Source organism: Zootermopsis nevadensis, unplaced genomic scaffold (genome assembly GCF_977971745.1).
Source record: "Zootermopsis nevadensis isolate Lab colony 2312 unplaced genomic scaffold, Znev_1.0 Znev_ptg000022l, whole genome shotgun sequence".
In the NCBI taxonomy this organism is placed as follows: domain Eukaryota; kingdom Metazoa; phylum Arthropoda; class Insecta; order Blattodea; family Termopsidae; genus Zootermopsis; species Zootermopsis nevadensis.
In genome coordinates, this window is record NW_028259154.1 from 7,627,029 (window position 1) to 7,652,377 (window position 25,349).

Consider the following 25,349-nt stretch of genomic DNA (forward strand, 5'->3'; position numbering starts at 1 on the left):
AGTTTTCTCCATACCCCATTATATTCTCTCCTAGGCCCAAATATCCTCAACACCCTTTCTCAAACACCTGCAATCTATGTTCCTCCCTCAGAGTGAAAGACCATGTTTTGCACCCATACAAAACAACAAGGCAAGTTATTGTTTTGTATATTTTAATCTTCAGGTTCCTAGAAATCAGACAAATTATTTTGAACTGAAAAGTAGAAAGCATTTCCAAAATTTAGTTTCCTACTAACTTCATCGTGAATATCATTTTGATTTATCATTGCTTCCAAATGTTTGAACTTTGTCCCACTTTCAAAGGATTCATTAGCCACCCTTAGAAAATTCTGCCTGCCTGTCTGCTGATGAGATACTAACACCTACTTAGTTTTTTTTTCTGAACTGACTTCTAGCCCCACCTGTCTACTAGCCTCTAGTAAAACTTCTCTGTTCCTCTTTATTGTTTTTATATCATCTCCGAATAAATTAACATCATCAACATATGCCAATAGCTGATGTGTCCCATTCAACTGCAAACATTCCTGCCTATCTTGGACTTTCCTGATGGTGTATTCTAGTGCAAAGTTAAAGAGAGCAAGGGAGACAAAGCTTCTTGTTTCAGACCATTATTGATGGAAATTGAGTCAGATAAATATTTACTTATAGGAATTTTGCTACAGGTTTAATTTAAGCTCTTTTTTATTGGACTTAATAGCTTGTTTGGTATACCAAATTCAATAAGAATATTATATAACACTTCTCTCTTCACAGAGTCATAGGCTTTTTTGAAATCTATAAATAACTGATGTATGGCCCCACCGAACTCCCATTTTTTCTCTAGTATCTGGTATACCAAAGAAGCTAGTGAGTCTAATAAAAATGTGCTTAAATGAAACCTGTAGCAAAATTCGAGTAGGTAAATATGTATCTGAGACATTCCTCATCAAGAACGGTCTAAAACAAGGAGATGCTTTGTCTCCCTTGCTCTTTAACTTTGCGCTAGAATATGCTATCAGGAAGGTCCAAGATAGGCAGGAGGGTTTGCAATTGAATGGGACACATCAGATATTGGCATATGCTGATGATGTTAATTTATTGGGGGACGATATAAATACAATAAAGAGGAACGCAGAAGTTTTACTAGAGGCTAGTAGACAAGTGGGGCTAGAAGTAAATTCAGAAAAAACTAAGTACATGTTAGTATCTCATCATCAGAAGACAGGCGGGCAAAATTATCTTAGGGTGGCTAATAAATCCTTTGAAAGGGTTACAAAGTTCAAATATTTGGGAACAACAATAACAAATCAAAATGATACTCGTGAGGAAGTTAGGAGGAGACTAAATTCCGGAAATGCTTGCTACTTCTCAGTTCAAAATATTTTGTCTTCCCGTCTGATTTCTAAGAACCTGAAAATTAAAGTATACAAAACAATAATCTTGCCTGTTGTTTTGTATGGGTGCGAAACATGGTCTCTCACTCAGAGGGAGGAACACAGATTGCAGGTGTTTGAGAATCGGATGTTGAGGAGGATATTTGGGCCTAAGAGGGAAGACGATGGGGTGTGGAGAAAACTGCACAATGACGAGCTTAAAAATCTGTACTGCTCTGCCAGTATTGTCAGGATGATTAAGTCGAGAAGATTGAGATGGGCCGGGCATGTAGCGCGCATGGATGGGACAAGAGGTTTGCACCGGGTACTGGTTGGGAAACCTGAAAGGAAGAGACTGCTGGGGAGACCTAGACGTAGATGGGAGGATAATCTCAGGCGGGATCTATGGGAGATAGGAGTTGAAGGAAACTGGATTTTGTTGGCTCAGGACAGGGTCCGGTGGAGGGCTTTGGTTAATTCGGTGATGAACCTTCGGGTTCGGTAAGCCATCTAGTTAGTTAGTTAGTTAGTTAATAAGTTCTTTGAAAGTGTGACAGAGTTCAGATATTTGGGATCGAGTAAAAAATGATAATGATATTCCCGAGGATATTAGGAGAAGACTAAATTCTGGAAATGCTTGCTACTTTTTAGTTCAAAATATTTTGTCTGATTTCTAAGAACCTAAAGATTAAAATGTACAAAACAGTAATTTTGCCTGTTTTGTGTGGGTTCCAAACATGATCTCCCACTCAGAGGGAGGAACACAGATTGCAGGTGTTCGAGAATAGGGTGCTGAGGATGTTATTTGGACCTAGGACAGAAGAGGATGTGGTGTTGACAAAACTGCATAATGATGAGCTTAAAAATTTATACTCCTCCCCCAAAATTGTCAGGGTGATTAAGACAAGAAGAATGAGATAGGCGGGGCATGTGGCACGCATGGATGGGGCAAGAGTTATCCACCGGGTATTGGTTGGGAAGCCTGGGGGGAAGAGACTGCCAGGGACACCTAGATGTAGATGGAAGGATAATCTCAGGTGAGATCTATGGGAGATGGGAGTTGAGAGTTGAAGGATCCTGGATTTTGTTTGCCCAGGACAGGGACTGGTGGAGGGCTTCTGTTAATTTGGTGATGAACCTTTGGGTTCTCTGAGCCATCTAGTAGGTTAGTTCTGAATAGTTTGGTGCTGCTTTATGTTATGTGGGATTTTAATGGTGTTTGTAACTGTAAGTATGAAGATATTTTACTTGGATTGAATCTCTCACCACTGCTTTTTAGAACCAAGTTTGTGCCATTTTTATTGTTAACTGTGTTAAAGGTTGCTGATCCACTTTGGATTGTCATAATGCTCATACCCAGTGGGATCAATCAGACTTTTCTGCTTGTACTGTGCTTCGTAATTTCAAGATCACTCCCGCAGCCAAATGTGTTTCTGCTTTCAACACCATCTATAGGAGCATTGATATACTTAATGGGGCATTCATTTGGCTTCTCAGCTGTTGTAAAGGACATCAGTGAACGAATTGAATTGTTCTTCTTCTTATTTTTGTTTTTATACAATTTAGCATTACAGTGCGATTTTGGGGGGAGGCCATTTTTTAAAGACCTAACTTCCATATGGGAATTTGCCATGAGATGTTCATTATTTTTATATTAATTAAATTTTTTACATTCAGTTGAAAATTTTGTAGTCTTTTGTTTGCTAGAAATTATTACATCTAATACTTGTACAACTACAGAGTAAAATGTTGGTTCCAGGGGAACGGTGGTCATCGGAGTGTGACCAAAGGTATGAAAACAGCTGATAGCTACTGGTGTCCTGCGCGTGGTGGTGCGACTGCTGTAGCAGCTCCAGGTACAGTGGTGGTACATCTGCTGGTCGCAGTAAGAACAAGGAACAAACACCAGTCCCACCGAAAGGTAGGGAAGTGAGAACATTTTGTTGTGCCACAGAACCATGGCTGTGTAACCAACAGTGTCATATACAGATGGAGAAATCTGCAGAACGTGTGACAGTCTACCTAAGATTATTGCTGCTAATGCTCAGGACGCTGAAGAGGGCTCTAATTACATCATAATTCAGGCTGAGACAGATTTTAAAGCATTTAAAAACTGCGAAATATGTACTGAATTTGAGAATTGGTTCCGTTAAGAAATTCTTCCGGTGTGAATAGTTTGCCGGTTGTCACAATATTAAGATCATGTGATTTTTGTGACAACGTAATTTTTCCTTACTGATTTATTTTTTATTTTAACATTTAATGAACAGAAACAAACTGGAATGTTTGGAGTGTTCATTTAAAAAAGAGTTTTGAAGCAACCCGTTGATCGGTTGGTCTCCTATGTTATGGGTTCAGATATGCAGATCAGTTTTGTGGTACCAAACCAAGCGCTATTCATACCCAGCAATGGAATAATCCATGGTTGACCAACTGACCAACCCCCATCCTTATCTGGCACTTGGTTGCTTATTTGAGATCCACATCAGCGAAATAGGGCTTCAGAAATATTTAAGTAATTCAGTTTTTCTGCAGAGTGCAGTGATGCAATTTTCATGTAGGTTCAGTATCTTTTAAGAATGGTGTACAAATAGCAACAAACATTTTTATTAGGAGACTTCTTTATATATATATATATATATATAAGAAAGTTATGTAGTGAAAAATATAAAAAGGAACAAGGGTCTATCCAGGTTTAAGGCTTTATATTTAACAGTTTTTAAAATATTTTATACAGTGTTACATTTATGTTAGAATTAAGTGCAGTATAACCGTTAAGGTGAATGTTTAGGCCTTCGAATTTTTTGTTATGCAGTCGAGCAAAATATATTGAACTCTCTTGTGCCGCTTTCCTACCAGGTGCTTGATATGGAAATACAGAATAATCAAAAACGTATGCTGTGCATTAACAGACTAAAAACCACTTTGTGGTTTTATTGTGTATGGCATTTATAGAAACATTGTAATGCAGTACAGTCAACTTTAAAAACGATTTCATGGAATGACAAAAAAAAATAAAGGAAGGGGTGAAGTCTTGCTGTAGTTAAAAAAAATCTCAGAAATTGTATACCGTACAGGAATATGCAAAATATCCTCATGCGTTCTTTTCAGGCTACATTTAGAAAGAGGTATTAAATCCCAATTGTTCAATAGTTCTCACTTAGGCCACGAGATTGCAGTATCTCAGTGTCTGCCTATCGACTTTCCTCGCCTGTCATTTCATCATCACCGCCCGTAGGATATTCAAAATACGTTTCTTACGTTGTGTAGAATAGCACCAACTGCCACATCAAATTTCATCCAGATACATCCAGTGGTTCTAGTTGAATTGGTTGGACTGATGGACAGATATAACCATCTGATAATGCGTTCTGGCTATGCACTCTGCGAAAGAACATGTAATAAACAAACACTGATAAACAAGTGTTGTGTGGGACTGCATAACATAAGGAATTCGAAGACACTTGACATTCACTCTGTATAATTCAACAAAACATTTCTACACAAAATGTGCCCGAAGATGGCTGTCTTCTTGGTTGTTGCACTGTGTAGTCTGGTAGAAGCTAATCAATGTTTCAGAGGTCCCTGCCTGCCTCCATCAGGGTGATCGCGTTGATGATGGAGGCAGCAAACGCACCTGAAATGTCTATAAACTTCTACAGGGCTACACGGTGCAACAACCTGGAAGACAGCCATCTTCAGATTCACTGCCGTGAAAACCTCAAATCCTACTAAGTAATGCCTAAATGCCTAAAAGTAAAAAATAGAAGATAAAACTGAAATGATAAAAAAGAAAAAGGTTGAGAGTAATTACACATACAACAAGTAAGGACATCAGATTTATTCACATCAAGGCACAAACATATTTTGTTACATGCTCAGACTACAATTGCATTATGAACAATTATCATACCTTCCATACAGGGCCACTTTAAGGCAGTGGTGAGGCTATGGAAAAACATGATCTTGGGGTCCACTGTCCCATTTCTTAAAAATAGGAGAGATTCACAACAGATTTACACTACTGAGAGATTTAAAAATCTTAATGTCAAAACTATCTTGGTTTTTCACAAAATGTATTTATATTAACAAAAATTGAATGGATGGGAAAGGGTAAAAAAATAATTTTGGTTTAAATTTTATTCATTCAAGCTAAAGTGTGATATGTCGAGTTACCCACACATAAAAAACGTTTTGAATGTCCTTTGTGTTTTGACTGCCCAAATAGGTGAACTAACTGTTTAAAACGTCTGCTATTCTGATGGCGCTCCTCGCAGCAAACAGTGCATAGTTGGGTACACAGCACTAAGACCCTTTTAAATCGGTGATCATCATCATGTTCATCAAGTATTAGGGCAAGTGGCCTGTTACGGTTTCATTCCATCTTTTTAACGGTCTTCCCAGGCTTCTGTTTCCGTTCTGTTCAAAAGTTGGTTTGGGATTCTATTAGAGTCCATTCTTTCAATGTGATCTTTCCAATTGACATGATAATTCTGAATAAATTTGGAGACTGGTTCAACTTTCGATTTTTCTAGACTTTCTTCATTTCTTTTATGGTCCAAAAGTGTAAAGCCAGCAGTTTTCCTCATAAAGTTCATCTCTGCTCATCCGCCTTTCTAATTGTTCAGACTTCACTTCCATACAGTAGTACCGGTCGTGCTAGATGTTGTATGTTGTTGTACAAAGGAGGGTTTGAAGACTTGGTTTATGACTCCGGTTGTTTGTATAAATTTTGATATTTTTGAGGGCATATCTTTCTCACCACCTTAAGATTGGATGCACCCTAAATAATTAAATGTGTTGACGTGTTCTAGAATTGTAATGTTTATACAGATTTTGCTACTGACAGGGTCTTTGCCTGAAATTGCCATAATTTTAGTTTTTTCAATAGATATTGATATATCAAAATCTGAGGCAGTCTTTTGTAGACTATATATTGCACACTGCAGTTCATCTTCTGCGAATAGTAGTGTATCTAAGATTACGTTTCTGTTTATTGGTATTTCTCCATAGTTTCCCCCTCTCCAGCATTTGATAATTGCATCCATATAGATTATAAATAAAAGAGGGGAGAGGCCACAGCCTTGTCTTACTCCTTTGTTAATTGATTTCCATTCAGATGGATTAGAGTCTGTTTTTACTGAAATTTTGTCGTTACTATATATGTTGCATATAGCATCGATTATTTTATCATGTATGTTATCAGCGGCTAGAATGTCCAGAAGAATGTTCCTATTAACATTGTCGAAAGCTTTTTCAAAATCAGTAAAAGCTAAATGGGTTTTAATATTAAATTCCCTGTGTTTTCCTATTAGTATTTTTAAAGGGAAATAGCTGTCACAACAAGAGCGTCCTCTTCGAAATCTGTTCTGTTCTTCTCCCAAATTTTCTTTGTAGTATTCGTAAAGTTTGTTCTTTATGATGTTGGCATATATCTTATAACCTGAGTTTAGTAAACTGATCCCTCTGTAACTTTCGCATTTTTTAATATCTCCTTATGTAATGGTACTACTACAGCTCTTTACCAGGTTTCTAGTGGGATTCCACCCTGCCAAATTAAGTTTAAAATATAGAGGAATCTATATTGAAAGTTCTCTCCAGCATATTTGAAAAGCTCCATCTGTATACCATCCTCGCTGGGTGATTTGTTATTTTTTGAATGATTAAGGACATTGATAAGTTCTCCAAATGATATGAAATCTACAAATTCGTTGTTTGAGGATGGCTTAGTCTTCTTCACTGGCTGTACAACCCTTGGTGAGTTTCGGCCTCATTGACAACTGTCCTCCAGACGCTTTTATCCTCCAATTCCCATTGTCGTCAGGTCCGCAGTCACATCTTCTATCCACCTCATCCTAGGACATCCCCTTCTTCTGTTATCAAGTCTTCCTTTCAGCATTCTTTTTGGCATCTGCATTTCTGGCATTTGTTCTATGTGGCCCAGCCACCTTAATCTCTGTGCCTTGATGAATCTCACTATGTCCTGACCCTCTATCAATCTATCAGGCTCCTGGTTATATCTTATTCTCCAGCTATTTGTATCTTGGACCGGTCCAAATATTCTACGTAAGATTTTTCACTCAAACCATCTCAGTGCATTCCCATCTCCGGTTTTTAATGTCCACGTTTCCGATCCATATGTGACGACTGGTCGCTCTAGTGTTCTATATATTTTACCTTTGGTGTTCCTTTTTAACAGCTTGTTTTTGAGAAGTTTTAGGTTAGCATAATATGCTCTATTTCCATTCTGTATCCTATCTTTAATACAGTCACTTATTTCATTTTGGCTGTTGACCAGGGCTCCCAGATACCTGAACTGACTCACCCCTTTAAATGTCCTATTACCTATGTTGATATTTTGTGGTATCCTCTTGATACTTGATGCGGACATGACCATATATTTCGTTATCCCTTCATTCACCACTAAACCAGACCTTCCAGCTTCCTTCTCCAGTTCTAAGTACATTTGTTTAAGAGTTGTTATATTCCTGGTAACAATGGCCATGTCGTCTGCGTATGCTAGATTTAAAGTAGATTGTCCCTTTTTTGATTTATTTTATTAACAGCTTGATGCAGAGCAAGATTGAAGAGTGCTGTTGATACTCCATCACCCTGTTTTACACCTGCAGTGAATGTAAATGCAGGTGTAAAACTAACTTGTTGGCTCTGCGGCCGTGGCCTATTGTTACTGCTGCGATCATTTGCGTTTCCGTGCGACCTATCGTGGCCCTGATTTTGCGAGGTACCGGCTGAGTTTAACTGCTGTTGTCCTTCACACATTTCAATCCCTTCAAGATGCTTTTGGAGATCCAAAGTGTCCTGAATGCAGGTTAGCTGAGCGGCAGCGAAGCTATTTTGGACGTAGATTGGGAAATGAAACTTCACCGCGTCTATAAGTTCGACATCGGGCATCTTAGGTTCAAGGTAGCTCGCTAAGACTGCATATTTTAGAAAGTGCTCAGACATACTTAGATTGGAGCCTTTCTGATATCGGTCTTGATAAATGGAACACTTAACAACTTTGTTTACTCGCGGACCAAAAGTTCCTTTTGAAGGCTAGTTTGAATTCTTCATAATTTTGAATTTTGGGAGCTACAGCAGACAACCAATCAACTGCTATAGGATCGGTGATCGACTTGAGTGCTATAGCGAGCTGGAATCGAACTGGCACAGCTTTCAGTCTCATGAAGTCATCTGATTGCTTCAAAAGTACACAGTGTTAACCATATAGCTGTCATGAAATCATGGGAGGGTCAAGTCAAACAGAGCGATGAAGCTATTAGCGTTGCAGACTTGAGTTGTTGGCATGCACACACTTCTTTCACTCTGACCTCCACAAGGCACGTGGTTGTTACATGATTTTGGATAATTGACATTAGCACTATCAATAATGGTACCGGGTGCTATTTGATTAACATCACCTTCAAGGGTGTGGGCAGAACCACAAATAGATTGTTCAGCACCTAAGTTTCCATCAGTGGATGGCAGTGAACCAGTATTGCCAACCACTGCTGATCTCTCTGAAATTTTCACTTTTATATTATCCAAATATACATTCATTTTGTCCAGCCTAGCTTTACATGATTCAAATTGTTTCATCTTTTTATTGACCTGCTCTCTTGTTTCGCTCTGGCATTTGGTGACATCACTCTTTACATCAGATTGTACAGTCTTAATATTAGCTTCTAGCATAGAGGATCTCTCATCAGTTCTTTGGTTACTGTATTACAAGTTACCTCGCTAAGTTTCTGATCCACCTTGTGAATGAGTTCTTTAGCTTTCTCTTTAGTATTGTTCGTCACTTGTATCATCTATTCATTAACCTGACTAACCAAGCTATTGAACCTATCCTTTACTCCAGAAAACTCTTTGTCAGCATTGTCCCTGACCTGTTTTATATTTGCATGCAGTCTGGCAGTTTCACTTTCCAGTCTGCCTGACAATTCTTTACTCAACTTTTCGTGTTCAAACTTCGCGATTAGTTTCTCATTTTCTAGCCTTATATTTTCTTCAATGTTCTGAATTTTCTTATTCAATTCCTTACTTAATTTGGCATTGTCATATTCATCTTTAGCTTGGCTATCTTTCAAATTATGGAACATATTAGCTATGAAATCACGCAAAGAATCCTTGCTTTCATGGGTCGTACTTTCAGAACATACAGTGACCTGCTGAAGGCCTTCCGTACTTTCCGACTCCTCTGCGGTATCTACAGATTTGTTGCTCGGCACGACAGCCGTCTCCACTACTGCAGAGCTGGCTGCCAGGCTACCTGGCTCACTAAAATGCTCTATTTGTGCACAAGGCATCTCAAACCACTATCTTCAATCATTTCTGAATCGAATTCGGCAGCTGCCTTCCAGCCATAACGTCGCGAAGTGACTGACCTGATTTGGCGTAGATGATCTTCTACAGCTGCAATGCTGTCAATAGGCGTGGTTGTTGGTACGATGTCCGTGTGACCGGTGTCGGGATGCTGTGGTTTGCTCCCCTCGCCCAAGTCACTGGTGGCTGCTGTTGATCTGTCGGAAGTGGCCTTCCTTCAATCCTTCGTCTTGGCTGATAGGAGTCCAGAAGTCTTGCTCCATGTTGGGTGCCAAAAACGCTGTAACCGTCCGCTGATTGTAACCTCGTGACAGCTGTCGTATCAGGGTGGGTGTTCGACTGCCTCTCCTCCCGAGGGCTATGTGGGTATCTCAAGGTGTAGGATATTGGGTCCTAGCAAGTCGGTAGGTGGCTCTTATCTCGGGTCGTGTTAATGGCCTGTTCTCTTCTTCTTTCTCATCTTCCATTGTGCCTTTATAGCGTCGGGGTTTATTGCCCGGTCCACCTCCATTCCTTCCTATCCCTTGCTAAGAATTTCATCTGCATCAAACATTTCCCCTTTCCTTGTCCTATTTCTCTAATAGTATCCAAGTATCTCTTTCTAGGTCTTCCTCTTGTTCTGGTACCCTCAACTCTAGCTTCCACAAACTGTTTCGTCTTTCGTTTATCTGCCATTCGAACAACATGTCCAAACCATTTCAATTGTTTTTCTTCCAAATTTGTTTTAAGTGATTTAATTCCCACCTCTTCTCTAATTTTGGTGTTCCTTATTCTATCCCTGCACGTTTTCCATATTGATTTTGTGAGACATTTCATTTCCACCTCTAACTTAGATGAATATTTATTTAAGTTTGGCCAGCTCTCGCTGCCATATAATAGTGTTGGTTCTATAACTAATTGGTAGAATTGTTTCTTGGTTTTTATATTCAATTCTTTCTTTCCAAATATTGTATTGTTTAATTGGTAATATGCATTATTTGCCTTCTTTACCCTATTTAGGATCTCATTACCAATTTTTCCATCTTCAGATAATATGACCCCCAAGTATTCGTAGGTTCCTATTTGTTCCAATTTCTCATTTCCACAGTATATTTATGTCTCTTTCATCCCGATCTAGTACATGTCTCCCTATTTTCATAACTTTACTTTTAGTATTATTTATTTCTAGGCCTCTTAGTTCCAATTCTTCGCTCCATTCAATTATTGCATTTTGTAATTTCACTTGGTTGTCAGCTATTAGCACGATGTCATCTGCATATATTAGTGATTGTGTCATACTCCTCATTTTCCAGTTACCTACTTTCTTTCTTGCTGTTCTTCTTTTACATATTTTTAGTATCTCATCCATCACTAGTATAAATAATAGAGGGCTAAGGTTATTGCCTTGTTTCACTCCCTTCTCTATTTGGAAAGGTTTGGATTCCTGTCCTCTTATCCTTACTTTTCCCTGGACATTACTAAATGTACTCTTAATTGCTTCACACAGTTTGTACGGTACAGATTTTTTCTCCAGTATATTCCAAATTTCCGATGATCTTATATTGTTGAATGCAGATTTTAGATCTATGAATGCCAAGTATAGTTCTTTTCCTTGATCTATAAATTTATCACATATATTTCGTATTGAAAATATATGGTCTTGTGTCTGTCTATTGGGTCTGAAAGCCATTTGCTCTTCTTCCAATTCCTCTTCTGTTACTCTTCTCAATCTATAGGTATTATTATATGTTTCTCCCAGTCCTCGGGTGTTTTGTTTTCTCTCCATATCTGTGAGATTAACTTATAATCTTATCGGTAAGATGTTCTCCATATTTTATATATTTGAGTGCTATATTATCCCATCCTGGTGCTTTCCCATTTTTGAGTCTTTTTATTGCATCTAAAACTTCATCTTTTGTTATTTCATCCTTTTCCATTTCTCCAGAATGATTTCTAGAATTTCCTCTTGGGGCTTGGTATTTCCCCTCTCCTTTAAATTTGTTCTCATAATATTATTCTTTCCATATGTCCAAAATATTCCCAGTTTCAGGTACTAATTTCTGATCTTTGTTTTTAATGTTTTCAATTTGTTTTCCAAATATGCCTCTCATTCCTTTCACAACCTTCCAGAATCTATGATTATTTTCCGTATAGTTTTCCTCTAACTCATTCCCAAAGTCATCCCATGTTCTTGTTTTAGCTTCTCTTACCATCCTTTTGACTTCATTTCTGTTTTATATATATTGCTGATGGTCATCATCTAATTTTGTATGAATATATTTCTTCCATGCTTGTTTCTTCCTTTTGACACCTTCCTTAACTTTTTCCGTCCACCATCTTGTGCGTTTTGTTCCAGTATTTATTTTCTTTTTTCCACATACTTCTTCTGCCACTTGCAGTACAGTACATTGTATCTTCTCCCAGCATTTCTATAGTTTCCACTCTTCTTTATCTTCTAATTCTTCTTTAGTTAGTTCATTCATCTTTTCAATCATCTTATTTTTATATTCTTGTTTATTAGTTTTTTGAAGTTCCTCTGTACATATTTTCTCATATCTTTTGCCCCTTCATTTCCTTGAAGTCTTTCTGAGATGTATCTCCTATAACTAGTCCATGGTCCGTATTTAGTTCTGCACCTCGAATAACCTTTATATCATTAAATATTGTAGCGTGGGACGGTATACAACCTTGATTGTCAACCCTTTATTTCTTTCGAAGTTTGCTACCTCAAATCCAATACGATTGTAAACTTGGTTGGATTGTAAGAGACCACAATGTCCTCCAGCAATAATGAATTTAATCAAACTAAAACGTCTTTTACAGCACAAAATAATCTCCTCTACAACACACTTCTCCTACAAGCGATTCACACTTCAGCTCTCTTCGCACCCTCCTTCCACACTCTCACCTCCTACACTGCTCCCAAAGCAACCAACCAACCAACCAACCAAAAAAGCTAACTGAGGGCGGAGGCCTGCGCAAGCGCAAGCATCGTCCCTAGGTGAAACCATTCCTGCGCACAAGGCGCATTGCTGGAAATGGTAAACGGTCTTAATATAAGAACGGAAATTTTGCTAACGCTAACGGGGTTTCGTCGTGGCGGGAGCCTCGACCATTCAAACTGGGATCTGTTGCTGCTGATGGGAGGTTATCCCGTCAGGCAAGTTGTCCAAAGGAATTTGGTTGGTTGGGTCTCTGGGGTTTGAACCAGACGCATTATGAAAGCATCATTCTCATCTTACCGCTACTTATCTCACATCAACAAGCAATAAGCAATTCTGTCTTATTACTTCCATAAAATACCAACTGGGATTTATATAAATAATTTCATGGCTCGTACAAAGGCACGTATGCCAACATGGAAACCTGATATTTCCCTCTACAGTGCGCAGTGTGATTCAACATATGATGTAACCGAGGAACTTGATCCTTATATATGTAGGATATTAGACGCCTTTTCAAATCCATGATCCATGAGAGTTTGATTGCAGGATTCCTTGAAAGTTGATATAGAACAGCAAATGTGTGTGAGATAAATGTCAGAAGTTCACTAGCATGTTCATTTTGTTTATATAAAACGACGTTCGAGAGTTTGGAGTGCGTTGTGCTCTAGATGAAATTAAATATGAAAATATAATTTCTAACGAATGTTTCATGTATCGAGCGAATTGTTAGCTGGCTAACAAAATGATCATGAAATGAGTTAAATCACTTCGTCAGTTGTCAGTTCTTAACTACTGTTGTCAGACAATTCAGTGAAATACCTTTGCTACGTTCCTCTTTAATAACAGTGGTTTTGGAGCATACTGTACGCTCTAAAGTACTGTGCTTAGTTTAAGGCACAGAGTGCATTTACTTTGTACAAAATAAAAGATTCTGACATAATGTCTATCTGTGATGTATTAGAATGAATTGTATCATGCCCTTGTTTATCATTATCTGTCTTCTTCATTCAGAATGTTGGTAAGTCGCCTGAAATCGACAACACCATCTTGATAAATTATTGTACACATCATAAAAGAACGTGCAAGTAGCGATTACCCTCAAATAGAAACAAGAAAACACTGTACTCTACTAGTTACGCAACTGACTAATTCATGAAACAGCTCTCATCACTGGTGGAAGTAGACAAATTTAATTAAATCGCAAAGTTCTCCAAGACTCTGGCAAGAAATTAATGAAACCTCCGAGACAGAATTTTTCTGAATAATTTTTAAGCATTCTGTTCGCACCGCGATGTTTTCTGAAATGACAGTAGAGTTCTGAATAAATGGGTGTATCAAAGACTTTATTTCGGACCCGTCTGTTACCTTAATACCAACATCTGCCTGAGTTTCTTAGGTAATGTTGGTAGTGAATTATGTCTAAGTGTTAGTTACAAAATTTTAGCTAAATTTTAGCTAGGATAAATATTAAAAATACCAGCTTACAAGACACAGAACGAAGTAGTGTCGGAGGAAAATAAAGCAATGTTACTTGCTCAGGATCGTGTGAAATGGCGGGCATTAATATTAGTGATATTTGAAATATTATATAAAAAAAAATTGTGTAACCGTTTGTGAGTTTATACCCAGAGGATGACAGACGGTGAGACGTTAAAAAAAATAAGAGATTCATTTTATGCAGACGCGACTGAAAATATTTTGTAGACATTTTTTGTTTACGAAGCAGGGAATTGACTTTGCATTGAGTACTGTTCTAAAGCTGTGAAGGGGGTCTAACTATGTGACATTAATTCAGTTGCAGTGTGAAGCAGTGTTTGTCTCTGATATGGAAAGGACAAAAAAATTTGCCCGCGAGCGACCGTTATGAGCGTCTCGTAACAGCTGTGGCTGAAGTCTTAGCCAGATCTTCATTAAAACATTTATCTAAGGTTTTAGTTCGGGTTAGCAGTTAATGTTTTGAGGTGTGAGCCACGTGAAATTTCTATTAATGTCTTAAGATGTATTTTTATTGAAAAGGAGTGTTACGAGGCACATAACGAAGTTTCAAAACACAATAACTGTGAACCTTTATACTACATATTCGCTCACTTGAGGAACTTATTTCACTCCAGCTTTACCATTAGACTTTGCTCTTTTGCCAAATTTTCACTTGTGCTGAGCTTTCTTCTTCTGAAATTTCTGAACGGAGACTAGGTTGTTTTCTGATCCTGATGATTCTGGAGAGCTTGCTGGTGAGAGAAATATATCACTGCAACTGCAATCACTGGAGCCTGTGCATGTCATCTGGGTCTATGCAACAATGCCAATAAACAGACGCAACAATGTAAACACAACAATGCTAAACGCAACAATGTCAATAATAATACAACAATGTCATTAAACAGTTCAACAATGCCAACCGCAACACGTCACACTACCCCCTCCTTAAAGCTGCTCGTCCCGAGCAGCACCCGAATACGGCGCCAACCTGTCCAGGTGGACTACCATCATCCGGGCCCGGGTATGGCGCTGAATCCGATAAACCACGTCGTTGATTCTGGTCACCACCCTGTAGGTGCCCTCCCAAGATGTTTGTAGCTTGGGAGACTTCCCTTTTTGTCCGGGTAGGATGATACAACCACACGCGATCTCCCTCCTGGAAGCCAGCCGAGTTTGCCAGGCGATCATAGCGTGCCTTCATCCGGTCGCTGGCCATCTTCAGATGCTGGCGGGCATGGTTATGCGCGTCATAGAGTCGTTCCTGCTGCTCTTTTCTTAGTGTCACCCGGTCCCAGCCATCCGCGACTGTAGCGGCGACGGCTCGCACCTTTACTCGACCCGCTCGTTGCTCGACCTTCTGGCTGTGGCCACAGTCCTCCGAGCATGGCCTTCTAGAGAGAGCGTCGGCGTTGGTATGCCTCCGTCCCTGGGATAACACGCCTCCGATCCCAACGCTGCTTGCGTCGGTGTCTACCAGGAACTTCTCGCCAGGTCGTGGATATCCTAAAATGGGCGATGCACACAGCGACTCTTTCAAGTACTCGAATGCGACGTCTGCCTCCGGGGACCAGTGGAACGTTCTTTTCTCCTCGCTGGCTAATGTCAGGCGTGTGGATTGGGGTCTGCTCCGAGGGCCCCATAGAGATATCTCTTCTTGGCCCAGTCGCAGCACTTGGCGTCCTAGGTCCACCGTCGCATCGTAAGCTCGCAGGACGTCCAGCCCCAGGATGATCTCGTCCGTGATGTCGGCTACAAAAATCCAGGTGCGGATGACACTCTGCCCCAGCGTTAGCTCAACTAACACCTCTTTCAAAACGGGGATGGTTTCACCGGACGCTGTCTGCAGCACGTACGGTCTGCTCGGCTCCCGCTCTGATTCTCCCGCTACGACGTCGGGCCTGGCTATGGTCACTGCAGCTCCGGTGTCGATGGTCACATTACAGCGTCTTCCCCGAATCCAGCCTTCGGTGATCAGACCGTCGTCACTCCTCTTGGTGACCACGCTCAGTGTAAATCGAGGGGAAGGGGGTGGTGGGGCCGACGGTCCCCTCCATACGCCGGCCATTACTCGTTTTCCCGAGACCTGGTTGGTCCTTGCGGAGACCTGCGGACAACATCTCATAAGGTGGCCGGGGGCGCCGCACTGCCAGCACACCGGTCGCCCCCATCCAGAACGTCTATCCTGGGGCGATCGCTCCTCCGTCGGGTCCTTTGACCGTATTTGACGCACCGTTAGTGTTGATCCTGCGGCTGCCTGTAGCTTCAGGGCCTGTCCGAGTGCTTCATTGAGGGATCGGTCACCGCCCATTAGAAGGTGTTGCTTAATCTCTCGGTCTCCCAGGCCGTCGATGAAAGCGTGAGCGGCCTCCCTCTGCAGGAAATCTGCGGGAAGCCCTACGAACGCTCGATGGGCCAGCTTCTCTATTGCCGCTGCGAATTCCTGCAGAGTTTCGCCCCTCCCCTGCGTCCTTGATTTCAACTGAGATCGGTAGACCGCCGCCAGCTGATGGTCCCCGTAACGGCCCTCTAATGCGTTGAGGATGTCGTCGTAGGCCGCCCCAACAGGAACGCCATGCAGGATGTCAGCAGCTTGCCCCTGAAGTACGGCAAGGAGATGCGCGACCTTCTCCCCAGGCGTCCAGCCATTGTGGTTGGCCACAGCCTCAAACTGCCGATGGAATACTGTCCAAGACGTGGATCCGTCGAACTTAGGCGGTTTCACACGGTCCGTGCCACCCACGAACGTTCCGGCCCCTCCGTGCCTTGTTCGGGCCTTCACCGCCTACAGCCGTGTCTCGAACTCGCGCCGCGTGGCCTCTAACTTTTGTCCGAGATCGTCGGTGATCCTTTTCTCTAATTCCACCTGACTGCACCTCAGGGCGCTTATTTCTTTCGAAAACTGTGCGCCTAGATTATCTTGTAGCTGTTTCTGGCTGGCATCCATCTTGTCTTCAAGATTGTCCTGAAGCTGTTGCTGGATGCACGTAAACTGGTCTCGTAGTTGTTTCTGGCTGGCATCCATCTTGTCTTCAAAACATCATAAACAGCACACTTGCTGTTTGGACCAACAACTGATGCTGCATGTAGTCCCAGCATACTTTTCCTTTGTGAAGAGCTGGAGAAAAAATTAAATAAAAGTTGGAAGAGAAACATTTCACTAAATATAAAATTAAATAAAAGATTGAAGGGAAGCATTTCACTAAATAAAAGATTGAAGGGAAGCATTTCCCTAAATATAAAAGAATCTTGTTCTACATACACTTTATACATATCCTCTCTGCGCCACCATTCCTACGAATGCAACAATGTCTATGCAACAATGCCAATAAACAGACACAACAATGCTAAACGCAACAATGCCAATAATAATACAATGCATGAATACAACAATGTCATTAAACAGTTCAACAATGCCAACCGCAACACGTCACAATATGTATCTTAATTCCTTTCCATATATATAATAGTCAATTATACTTCTAGCTTCTCTCCCTTGACCTTCAAATGTGATTTTGTGCATATTCTTATGGATATAAAAAGTATTCCCAATAATCAAGTTGTTGTGTACACAGAACTCAATAAGTCCTTTTCCATTTTCATTTCTTTTCTTTTCTCCATTATATTTACCTATAGCTCCATGTCCAATTCTTACAACATTTCCTACCCGGCTATTTAGGTCGCCCATTATCAAAATTTTTCTTCTGCTACCTGCTATATCATATGCAACTCTTTGAAGATCTGTATAGAATTGCTCTTTTTCTATTATATCTGCATCTTCGGTTGGTGCGTATACTTGTACTATAGATATTTGTTCCTGCATTTCTAGATCTATTATCATAATTCTAGAGTTTATTGGGTACCAGTTGCTGACCTTATCTACATCTTGATCCACTATAACCCCCACTTCCCATTTCCACTCTGGAGTACCAAGGTGTGAATCCTTTATCCATAAGTACTTCTACTCCTTTTTTCTTAACTTCACTAATTCCCAATATATTGATTTTGTATTTTAACATTTCCTGAACCATTTCTACCTCTTTCCCCACTAGAGTCTTGATATTCCAAATTTCAAATCGTATATCCTTTCCTCGCCTATGTCGTCTCCATGGAAGTTGTCCGGCCGAACAGTCTTTGTTTATCTGAATCATATTAAAAACCAAGTGTGGGTGATTGGCCCAATGACTGGTTGCCAGGTTTGGAGGGACTGCCTCCTAAGCCACCTAGCTGGCCGTCCTCTGTGTTGAGGCTGAGGTTGGTCATTTCCTACCACCTCTGTAGTTCTGGTTTTCCCAACAGTACTTGGGTGGCTGATTGCAGTGGCATCCCACTGGGCGATGGGGTCGCTACATCCCTACACCAAGGCCTGTTTACACCAGCCAATAATAATTTGGATTGAAGTTTGAAGTCACTAATATTTATTAGCACACAATAATAATGAAGTTAAAAAAAATGATAAGTTTATAAGATGTGTAGTCTACCTTTACAGTTGCCTGCGTGCCTCTGGCACCTTTGCTATCGCGACTTCAACCAAGAGTGATACCATTTAGTTTTCCTTGGCGCAAGAGTCCCGTTCTCGGTGCGAAGAACCGGCCTCTCTCATGAAAGAGAGAAATCTCTCACAGACCGCACAATACGATCTCTTACACTTGCTCCTAAATGCAACTCTCTGTCTGTAGTAAACAGTCCAGCTGGAGCAGGGGAATTAGAATCGAGATTGAATATTAAAGAGATCCCAAACATGCCTTTCTGCTTACTAGCGTGAACACCACTTCTGGCACTTAGGGCTGAAGTCCATCTTCGTTCCCGGCAAGTGGTGCTAAGATCTTAAGTATTGTTAATAGAAGGAAGGTTTTGATATGCTTGAAACACACAGAATCAATTAACAAACCAAATTAAAGCCAGATGAGCGGTTACAACCTGTAACACAAACATTGTATAGCTACCATTATACAGGTGATCCAGAAGTCACGCAACCCAAAGAAGTAATTTACATATAATATACAGTAATATTATTATTATTTAGTGTTCTGTCTGACGACAGATCCATATGAACAGGATCCTTCCATCCTTTTCTCGGACTGGGACCTGTTCATATACGTTCTTGGCAGATAATCCAGAAGTGGTTTGCCATTGCCTTCTTCTGTGTGTGAATGGAGTTATTGTTGGGATGCCACGGAGAAACCGGGGAAGCCCCCAGAGCAAAACTCCATGTTGCCTAGACCACGACCTTGCCCAACACAAGTTATAAATTGGGGCACCGTCGGGAATCTAACCCGAGACCCCAGGATTAGAAGGCCAGCGATCTAACTGCCAGCCCACAGTGGCTGTTAATTACACTACATGACATATTAAAGTATGATTTCCTGAGCTGTTCATGTGTCATAGATGAAATGGAAATACAAAGCTGGTGAGACAAGCAACTAATGTTTCCTAAGATTTGCACACAATACTAGTTAGTACATACTGAATTGGCAGTCCTGCGTAACAAGTTTCCGCTTTTTGCGTTTACATATCAAGATTACTTCTGCACCTGTATAGTGCTTGTGATGTTCACCCTGTAATGCATCACACATTACTATCTACACTAAACTACACAATTATGTATTAATACTTACTCTCATGGAAAATTATATGGTGAAAATGGTGTCTAGCATAACAGTATCATAACTATAAGCAGTTTCATCTACTGAAGATTGGTACAAAAATAAAAAGAAAGCACAGACACTACAGTAATATACAAATCTAATGTATACCAAATCATATGCAAATGTAATGTTCACCTTACCATATGGAAATCACAGAAGGTGTTTAAAGTGTGATCCTCCTTCTCTGTGACACAAATTCACTCTTTTAATCACATTTCTAGACACACGACGAAGCATTGCCTGGGGTATGGTTGCAATGCACCTCTCAATGTTGGTTTGCACTTCAGCCACGGTTCGAGGGTTGTTTGCATACACTTTCTGTTTCAAGTATCCCCACAGAAAAAAGTCAGGTGGCGTTAGGTCTGGGGAACGAGGTGGCCACAAACCCTTAAAAATCACACGATCACCAAGAAACTCAGCCAACATTGCCAGGGTGGAACTGGCTGTGTGTGCTGTGGCCCCATCTTGCTGAAACCAGCAGACACGTTCTGTTTCCTCCAGTAATGCAATAAATTGCATAATGAATGCCTGGTAACGTTCAGCAATAACAGTTTCTCTAAAGAAAAGAGGACCCACCACCTTGCGGCGTGAAACTGCACACCACACTCCAATCTTCTGACTTTAAGGGCACCTCATGGAAAACTTGTGGATTTTCAGAGCTCCAAAACCTACTGTTCTGACTGTTTACATAACCACTTAAATGAAACCAAGCCTCATCTGTGAAGAAAATGTTGTCCAAGATGCCGACACCGTCCCTCACAAGTTCTCGGAACCATTCACAGTATTGTAATCTTTTCCCTTTGTCCGGTTCCTTGAGTTCGTGCATTGTGTGAATTTTGTAAGGCACAAGTTTCAGCCGCCTCGTACACCTCTGCGTTGTTCCATAACTCAATCCAGTCTGCTGTGCTAATCTTGTTAAGGACTTCCTGGGTGACCATTCTGAGTACTGCTTAACATCATTCAAATTTTCATCACTCAGACTTGATGGCCGTCCAGATCGCTTCTTGTCACTTACGCTGCCTGTTTCACGAAAACGGTAAGCAATTCGGCATATTGTTGATTTATGCGGCACGCGTGATTCTGGAAAACTACGCACAAACGATTGTTGGCATTCCGTGTACGAATTCGTCTTAATATAATGTTCCATAATGAATACTCGCTCCGCTTGTGAAAAACTCATCTTACACTTTCGAATGCTGTTACTCAACTGGTGAGACCTAGCGGATGTCTCAAGGTCATATTGCCTGCGCAACACCCGGCCGACAGTACAGTGTTGCCAACACTACTTTTCCATGCTCTTCTGTGCGACTTTCGGATCACCCCGTATATACCTACCATTAGACTCTCCAGAGTATTAGCAAGTATCAAATAGGTCCTGCGCACTTGTATCACAAACTCGCAAAACTTCATTATGATTTCGCAAATCTGTCGAAGCACACCTGTAACACAAACATTGTACAGCGTGTTTCAAAACTAGCTTTACAACTTGAGGGCGATAAAACATACATATGCACTGATGTAATGTCATAGAAATCACCTTAGTACAGGCAAATTTACCAGTTCTGTACACTTTGCTTAGATTAACATTAAGCCATTTCATTTTGCATCCTCTCCTCCTCACAAACACATATATCTGAAAAATCAACTACTCACGCAGTGTAATATGTTTCTTCATCTGTGTCCAGCTCAGTGGCTGGGCGACGATGAAACCAATCATTAATTTTTTTAACAACTGCCTGTAAGAGAATGTCAGTTGTTAGGCAAAGTTCTGAAAGGGAAGAAGACAAATGCCAACATTCCTCCAGTATTTATTTCTTAATTTTCAAACTTGTAACTACGGACTTCATCACGCACCAGTACTTCATGGCATGAGATTAGTCACAGAGGCTAATTACCTTTACAATACTAGATCAAGTGATCAACTTAGTTTTCAAAATTGGTAATATTTCCAAAGCTACTTACTTTCTAATAATATACTGTGAACTACAAATAAATAATTATGACAAAGCGCTGAGAATATCTGGTAACTAAGAGGAAGATAAGTGATTAGAAAGGATGTTAAAGCAAGCGTCATAATTTGTTCTCTCTACTTAACGCTGTTCAGGTGAGGTTAGTTACAATTCTAAATGTCCAAATCTTTGTTTTCTGGTATTGCTTTTATATCTGTTATATACCTACCATTATAACCTGATAGGACGTATAAGTATTTCGTCCTACTCCCACACAACGGTTAATCGCTTTTATGATGTTCTGAATTGTTTTTAACACACCTGTAACTCAAACATAGCATAGCTACACTTCCTGAGTGCATGATTGGGAGTAGTCTTGATAGTTGGTGACTGAAAGTATTTATAACAAACTATTAATCCAATGTGACAAGCAATAATATAAAATTGTAATAATCGAACAGTGCCCAGTTAATGGTGATTCATGGTTATCCGACATGAGGTAAGAGTTCTCCTACCACCGATGTCGTCTGGCAAACACGATAGCTCCAACCTGTAATCACAGTCCCACCACACCATACACAAGAGAAGAAGGGGACATGTAAATGGCTAAAGATTAATAAAGATAACTTCATATATCATACATGTGTCATTTCATCTCATTTGTCTGAATAAAGATTTCACATCTTAAAAGGTTGCTGACACATAATGAATCATGAATTATACAGTAACACAAATAAAAGTAAAGCTGTCCCACTATAAGCCATGTAGTCGCTCGAGGGTATAGCTCCTACTCATTCTTGACCTCAGCACGAGATGGGGTGAGTGGTCAGGAACATGCCCTGGCTGCGCTTTACCCCAGGAAAGGACCCCAGACCCATTGGATAGTAGGGTGGGTGGGCCCCTGAACTGGTCTGTAGGCAGAGGCCAGTCTTTAGCCAGTCACTATACTGACTGACCTACATCAACTATTTATAAAGAAGTTTGAAAAATATAAATACACTTCCATGAAAGTGGTAGTCCATTATTTTTAACTAGAATTATTGTGCACATGCACATAGGTGACATACTGCTTTGTAAAACATTTCTAAAGATAAATTTTACAAACATAAGCACAAAGGATGCCATAAGACCTAAATGTTAACTGGTATTCCAAAAACACAATGCATCAGAACGCCAAGCAGAAATAAGATTTTGTGCATTAATCATTAAAATCACAAGTGTGTGACAACTCATTATAGATGAATGAATATACCTTCTTATCAGCTCCATCATGTATCCTGATGAACTGCAGGAGGTGTCCTCTCCTCATCTGATTCGTCTTCTTCTGGTCCATACATCCTTTCCATGGCCCGAATTCCCCAAATGTCTCCTCCTAGATCTTTAAGGATGCTTTCTGAGGTTCTGCTATCTAATTTACCCTTAATCACTTTAACAAGGTTCACAATCCTTGTAACTGCTTCAGCCATCTCTTCTGAAATGGCAATTTGTGCATAATTTGAGAGAGTTCCTTGTTTTGGCTTTGCCAACTCAAAGGCTATTCTGGAAAGCATGGGTATCTTTTTTGTTGATGCACCGTCCCAGTCCTTTCTCGGTCTTGAAAGCCTGACATAGGGAATTTCATCTGTCGGAACAGATTTCAGTTTTGTTAGATATTTGAGCAAGATGGCACATTCTGCAGCAAGACTAGGTAACTCCAATACATAAGGTGCGTCACGTACAATTTTGACCAAAATTTGATTAATATGGGTTTGGAATGCCCCATACCATAACTCGTGTACCATCCTCAAAATATTTAAATTCCCAGCCGTGAATAATTTACCTTCTCTCTCTCTCCTAACCCAATTATATATTTAACACCTCAATGTGTCATATTATGTGGTCCCCTACTTCAAAAATGCTGTGGCGTGCATACCGGACAGTTACTCCTGAGCCCTGCAACAAGAGTTGTGATTCTAATTTATGGTATGCAAACTTAATACTCACAGTTCTAGTACAATGCTGGTAATCAGTTCAACCAAACACTGTTACATGATAAATGTTGTAAAATTTACATCCATGAACCACATAAAAAATGTCTTGATATTAAGTTTTTTTCTGTGTAAACCAAACCATATGCAAATGTAATGTTCACCTTACCATATGGAAATCACAGAAGGTGTTTAAAGTGTGATCCTCCTTCTCTGTGACACAAATTCACTCTTTTAATCACATTTCTAGACACACGACGAAGCATTGCCTGGGGTATGGTTGCAATGCACCTCTCAATGTTGGTTTGCAGTTCAGCCACGGTTCGAGGGTTGTTTGCATACACTTTCTGTTTCAAGTATCCCCACAGAAAAAAGTCAGGTGACGTTAGGTCTGGGGAACGAGGTGGCCACAAACCCTTAAAAATCACACGATCACCAAGAAACTCAGCCAACATTGCCAGGGTGGAACTGGCTGTGTGTGCTGTGGCCCCATCTTGCTGAAACCAGCAGACACGTTCTGTTTCCTCCAGTAATGCAATAAATTGCATAATGAATGCCTGGTAACGTTCAGCAATAACAGTTTCTCTAAAGAAAAGAGGACCCACCACCTTGCGGCGTGAAACTGCACACCACACTCCAATCTTCTGACTTTAAGGGCACCTCATGGAAAACTTGTGGATTATCAGAGCTCCAAAACCTACTGTTCTGACTGTTTACATAACCACTTAAATGAAACCAAGCCTCATCTGTGAACAAAATGTTGTCCAAGATGCCGACACCGTCCCTCACAAGTTCTCGGAACCATTCACAGTATTGTAATCTTTTCCCTTTGTCCGGTTCCTTGAGTTCGTGCATTGTGTGAATTCTGTAAGGCACAAGTTTCAGCCGCCTCGTACACCTCTGCGTTGTTCCATAACTCAATCCAGTCTGCTGTGCTAATCTTGTTAAGGACTTCCTGGGTGACCATTCTGAGTACTGCTTAACATCATTCAAATTTTCATCACTCAGACTTGATGGCCGTCCAGATCGCTTCTTGTCACTTACGCTGCCTGTTTCACGAAAACGGTAAGCAATTCGGCATATTGTTGATTTATGCGGCACGCGTGATTCTGGAAAACTACGCACAAACGATTGTTGGCATTCCGTGTACGAATTCGTCTTAATATAATGTTCCATAATGAATACTCGCTCCGCTTGTGAAAAACTCATCTTACACTTTCGAATGCTGTTACTCAACTGGTGAGACCTAGCGGATGTCTCAAGGTCATATTGCCTGCGCAACACCCGGCCGACAGTACAGTGTTGCCAACACTACTTTTCCATGCCCTTCTGCACGACTTTCGGATCACCCCGTATATACCTACCATTAGACTCTCCAGAGTATTAGCAAGTATCAAATAGGTCCTGTGCACTTGTATCACAAACTCGCAAAACTTCATTAAGATTTTGCAAATCTGTCGAAGCACACCTGTAACACAAACATTGTACAGCATGTTTCAAAAGTAGCTTTACAACTTGAGGGCGATAAAACATTCATATGCACTGATGTACTGTCATAGAAATCACCTTAGTACAGGCAAATTTACCAGTTCTGTCAGTTTGCTTAGATTAACATTAAGCCATTTCATTTTGCATCCTCTCCTCCTCACAAACATATATATCTGAAAAAGCAACTACTCACGCAGTGTGTTGTTCACCCACTTCTCTT

At 40.5% G+C, this 25,349-nt stretch overlaps 2 protein-coding genes across 11 annotated transcripts in view; one reads left to right on the top strand and one right to left on the bottom strand.

Moving 5' to 3' along the window:
* The window catches only part of LOC110831193 (uncharacterized), a 44,793-nt gene that overhangs the window by 1,249 nt on the left and 18,195 nt on the right, over nt 1-25,349 (top strand). For all 8 annotated transcript variants that reach the window (XR_015536402.1, XR_015536404.1, XR_015536403.1 and 5 more), the window contains exon 2: nt 3,112-3,273. Coding sequence is in view for 2 of the 8 variants with exons in the window: in XM_087353503.1 (XP_087209629.1) it covers nt 3,112-3,273 (162 nt within the window). In the remaining 6 variants the exon portion in view is untranslated. The remainder of the gene's footprint in view (nt 1-3,111; nt 3,274-25,349) is intronic.
* Nucleotides 4,041-25,283, bottom strand: LOC147872986 (uncharacterized). Of its 3 annotated transcripts, XM_087353500.1 has the most exons (5): nt 22,927-25,283; nt 21,379-21,995; nt 14,719-21,164; nt 9,740-13,628; nt 4,041-4,736 (listed from the first exon to the last, which is right to left on the bottom strand). In XM_087353500.1, exon 3 carries the CDS (start codon nt 16,386-16,388, stop codon nt 15,015-15,017), a length of 1,374 nt encoding a protein of 457 aa, XP_087209626.1. In that variant the 5' UTR covers nt 16,389-21,164; nt 21,379-21,995; nt 22,927-25,283; the 3' UTR covers nt 4,041-4,736; nt 9,740-13,628; nt 14,719-15,014. The 3 variants fall into 3 exon arrangements, with proteins under 3 accessions (XP_087209626.1, XP_087209627.1, XP_087209625.1); XM_087353501.1 differs by lacking the exon at nt 9,740-13,628; XM_087353499.1 differs by having other exon boundaries at nt 9,740-21,164.

What these genes read in the sequence shown, in the direction of transcription:
- LOC147872986 (XM_087353501.1), bottom strand. Translation starts at nt 16,388, where the DNA reads ATGGGCGGTGACCGATCCCTCAATGAAGCACTCGGACAGGCCCTGAAG.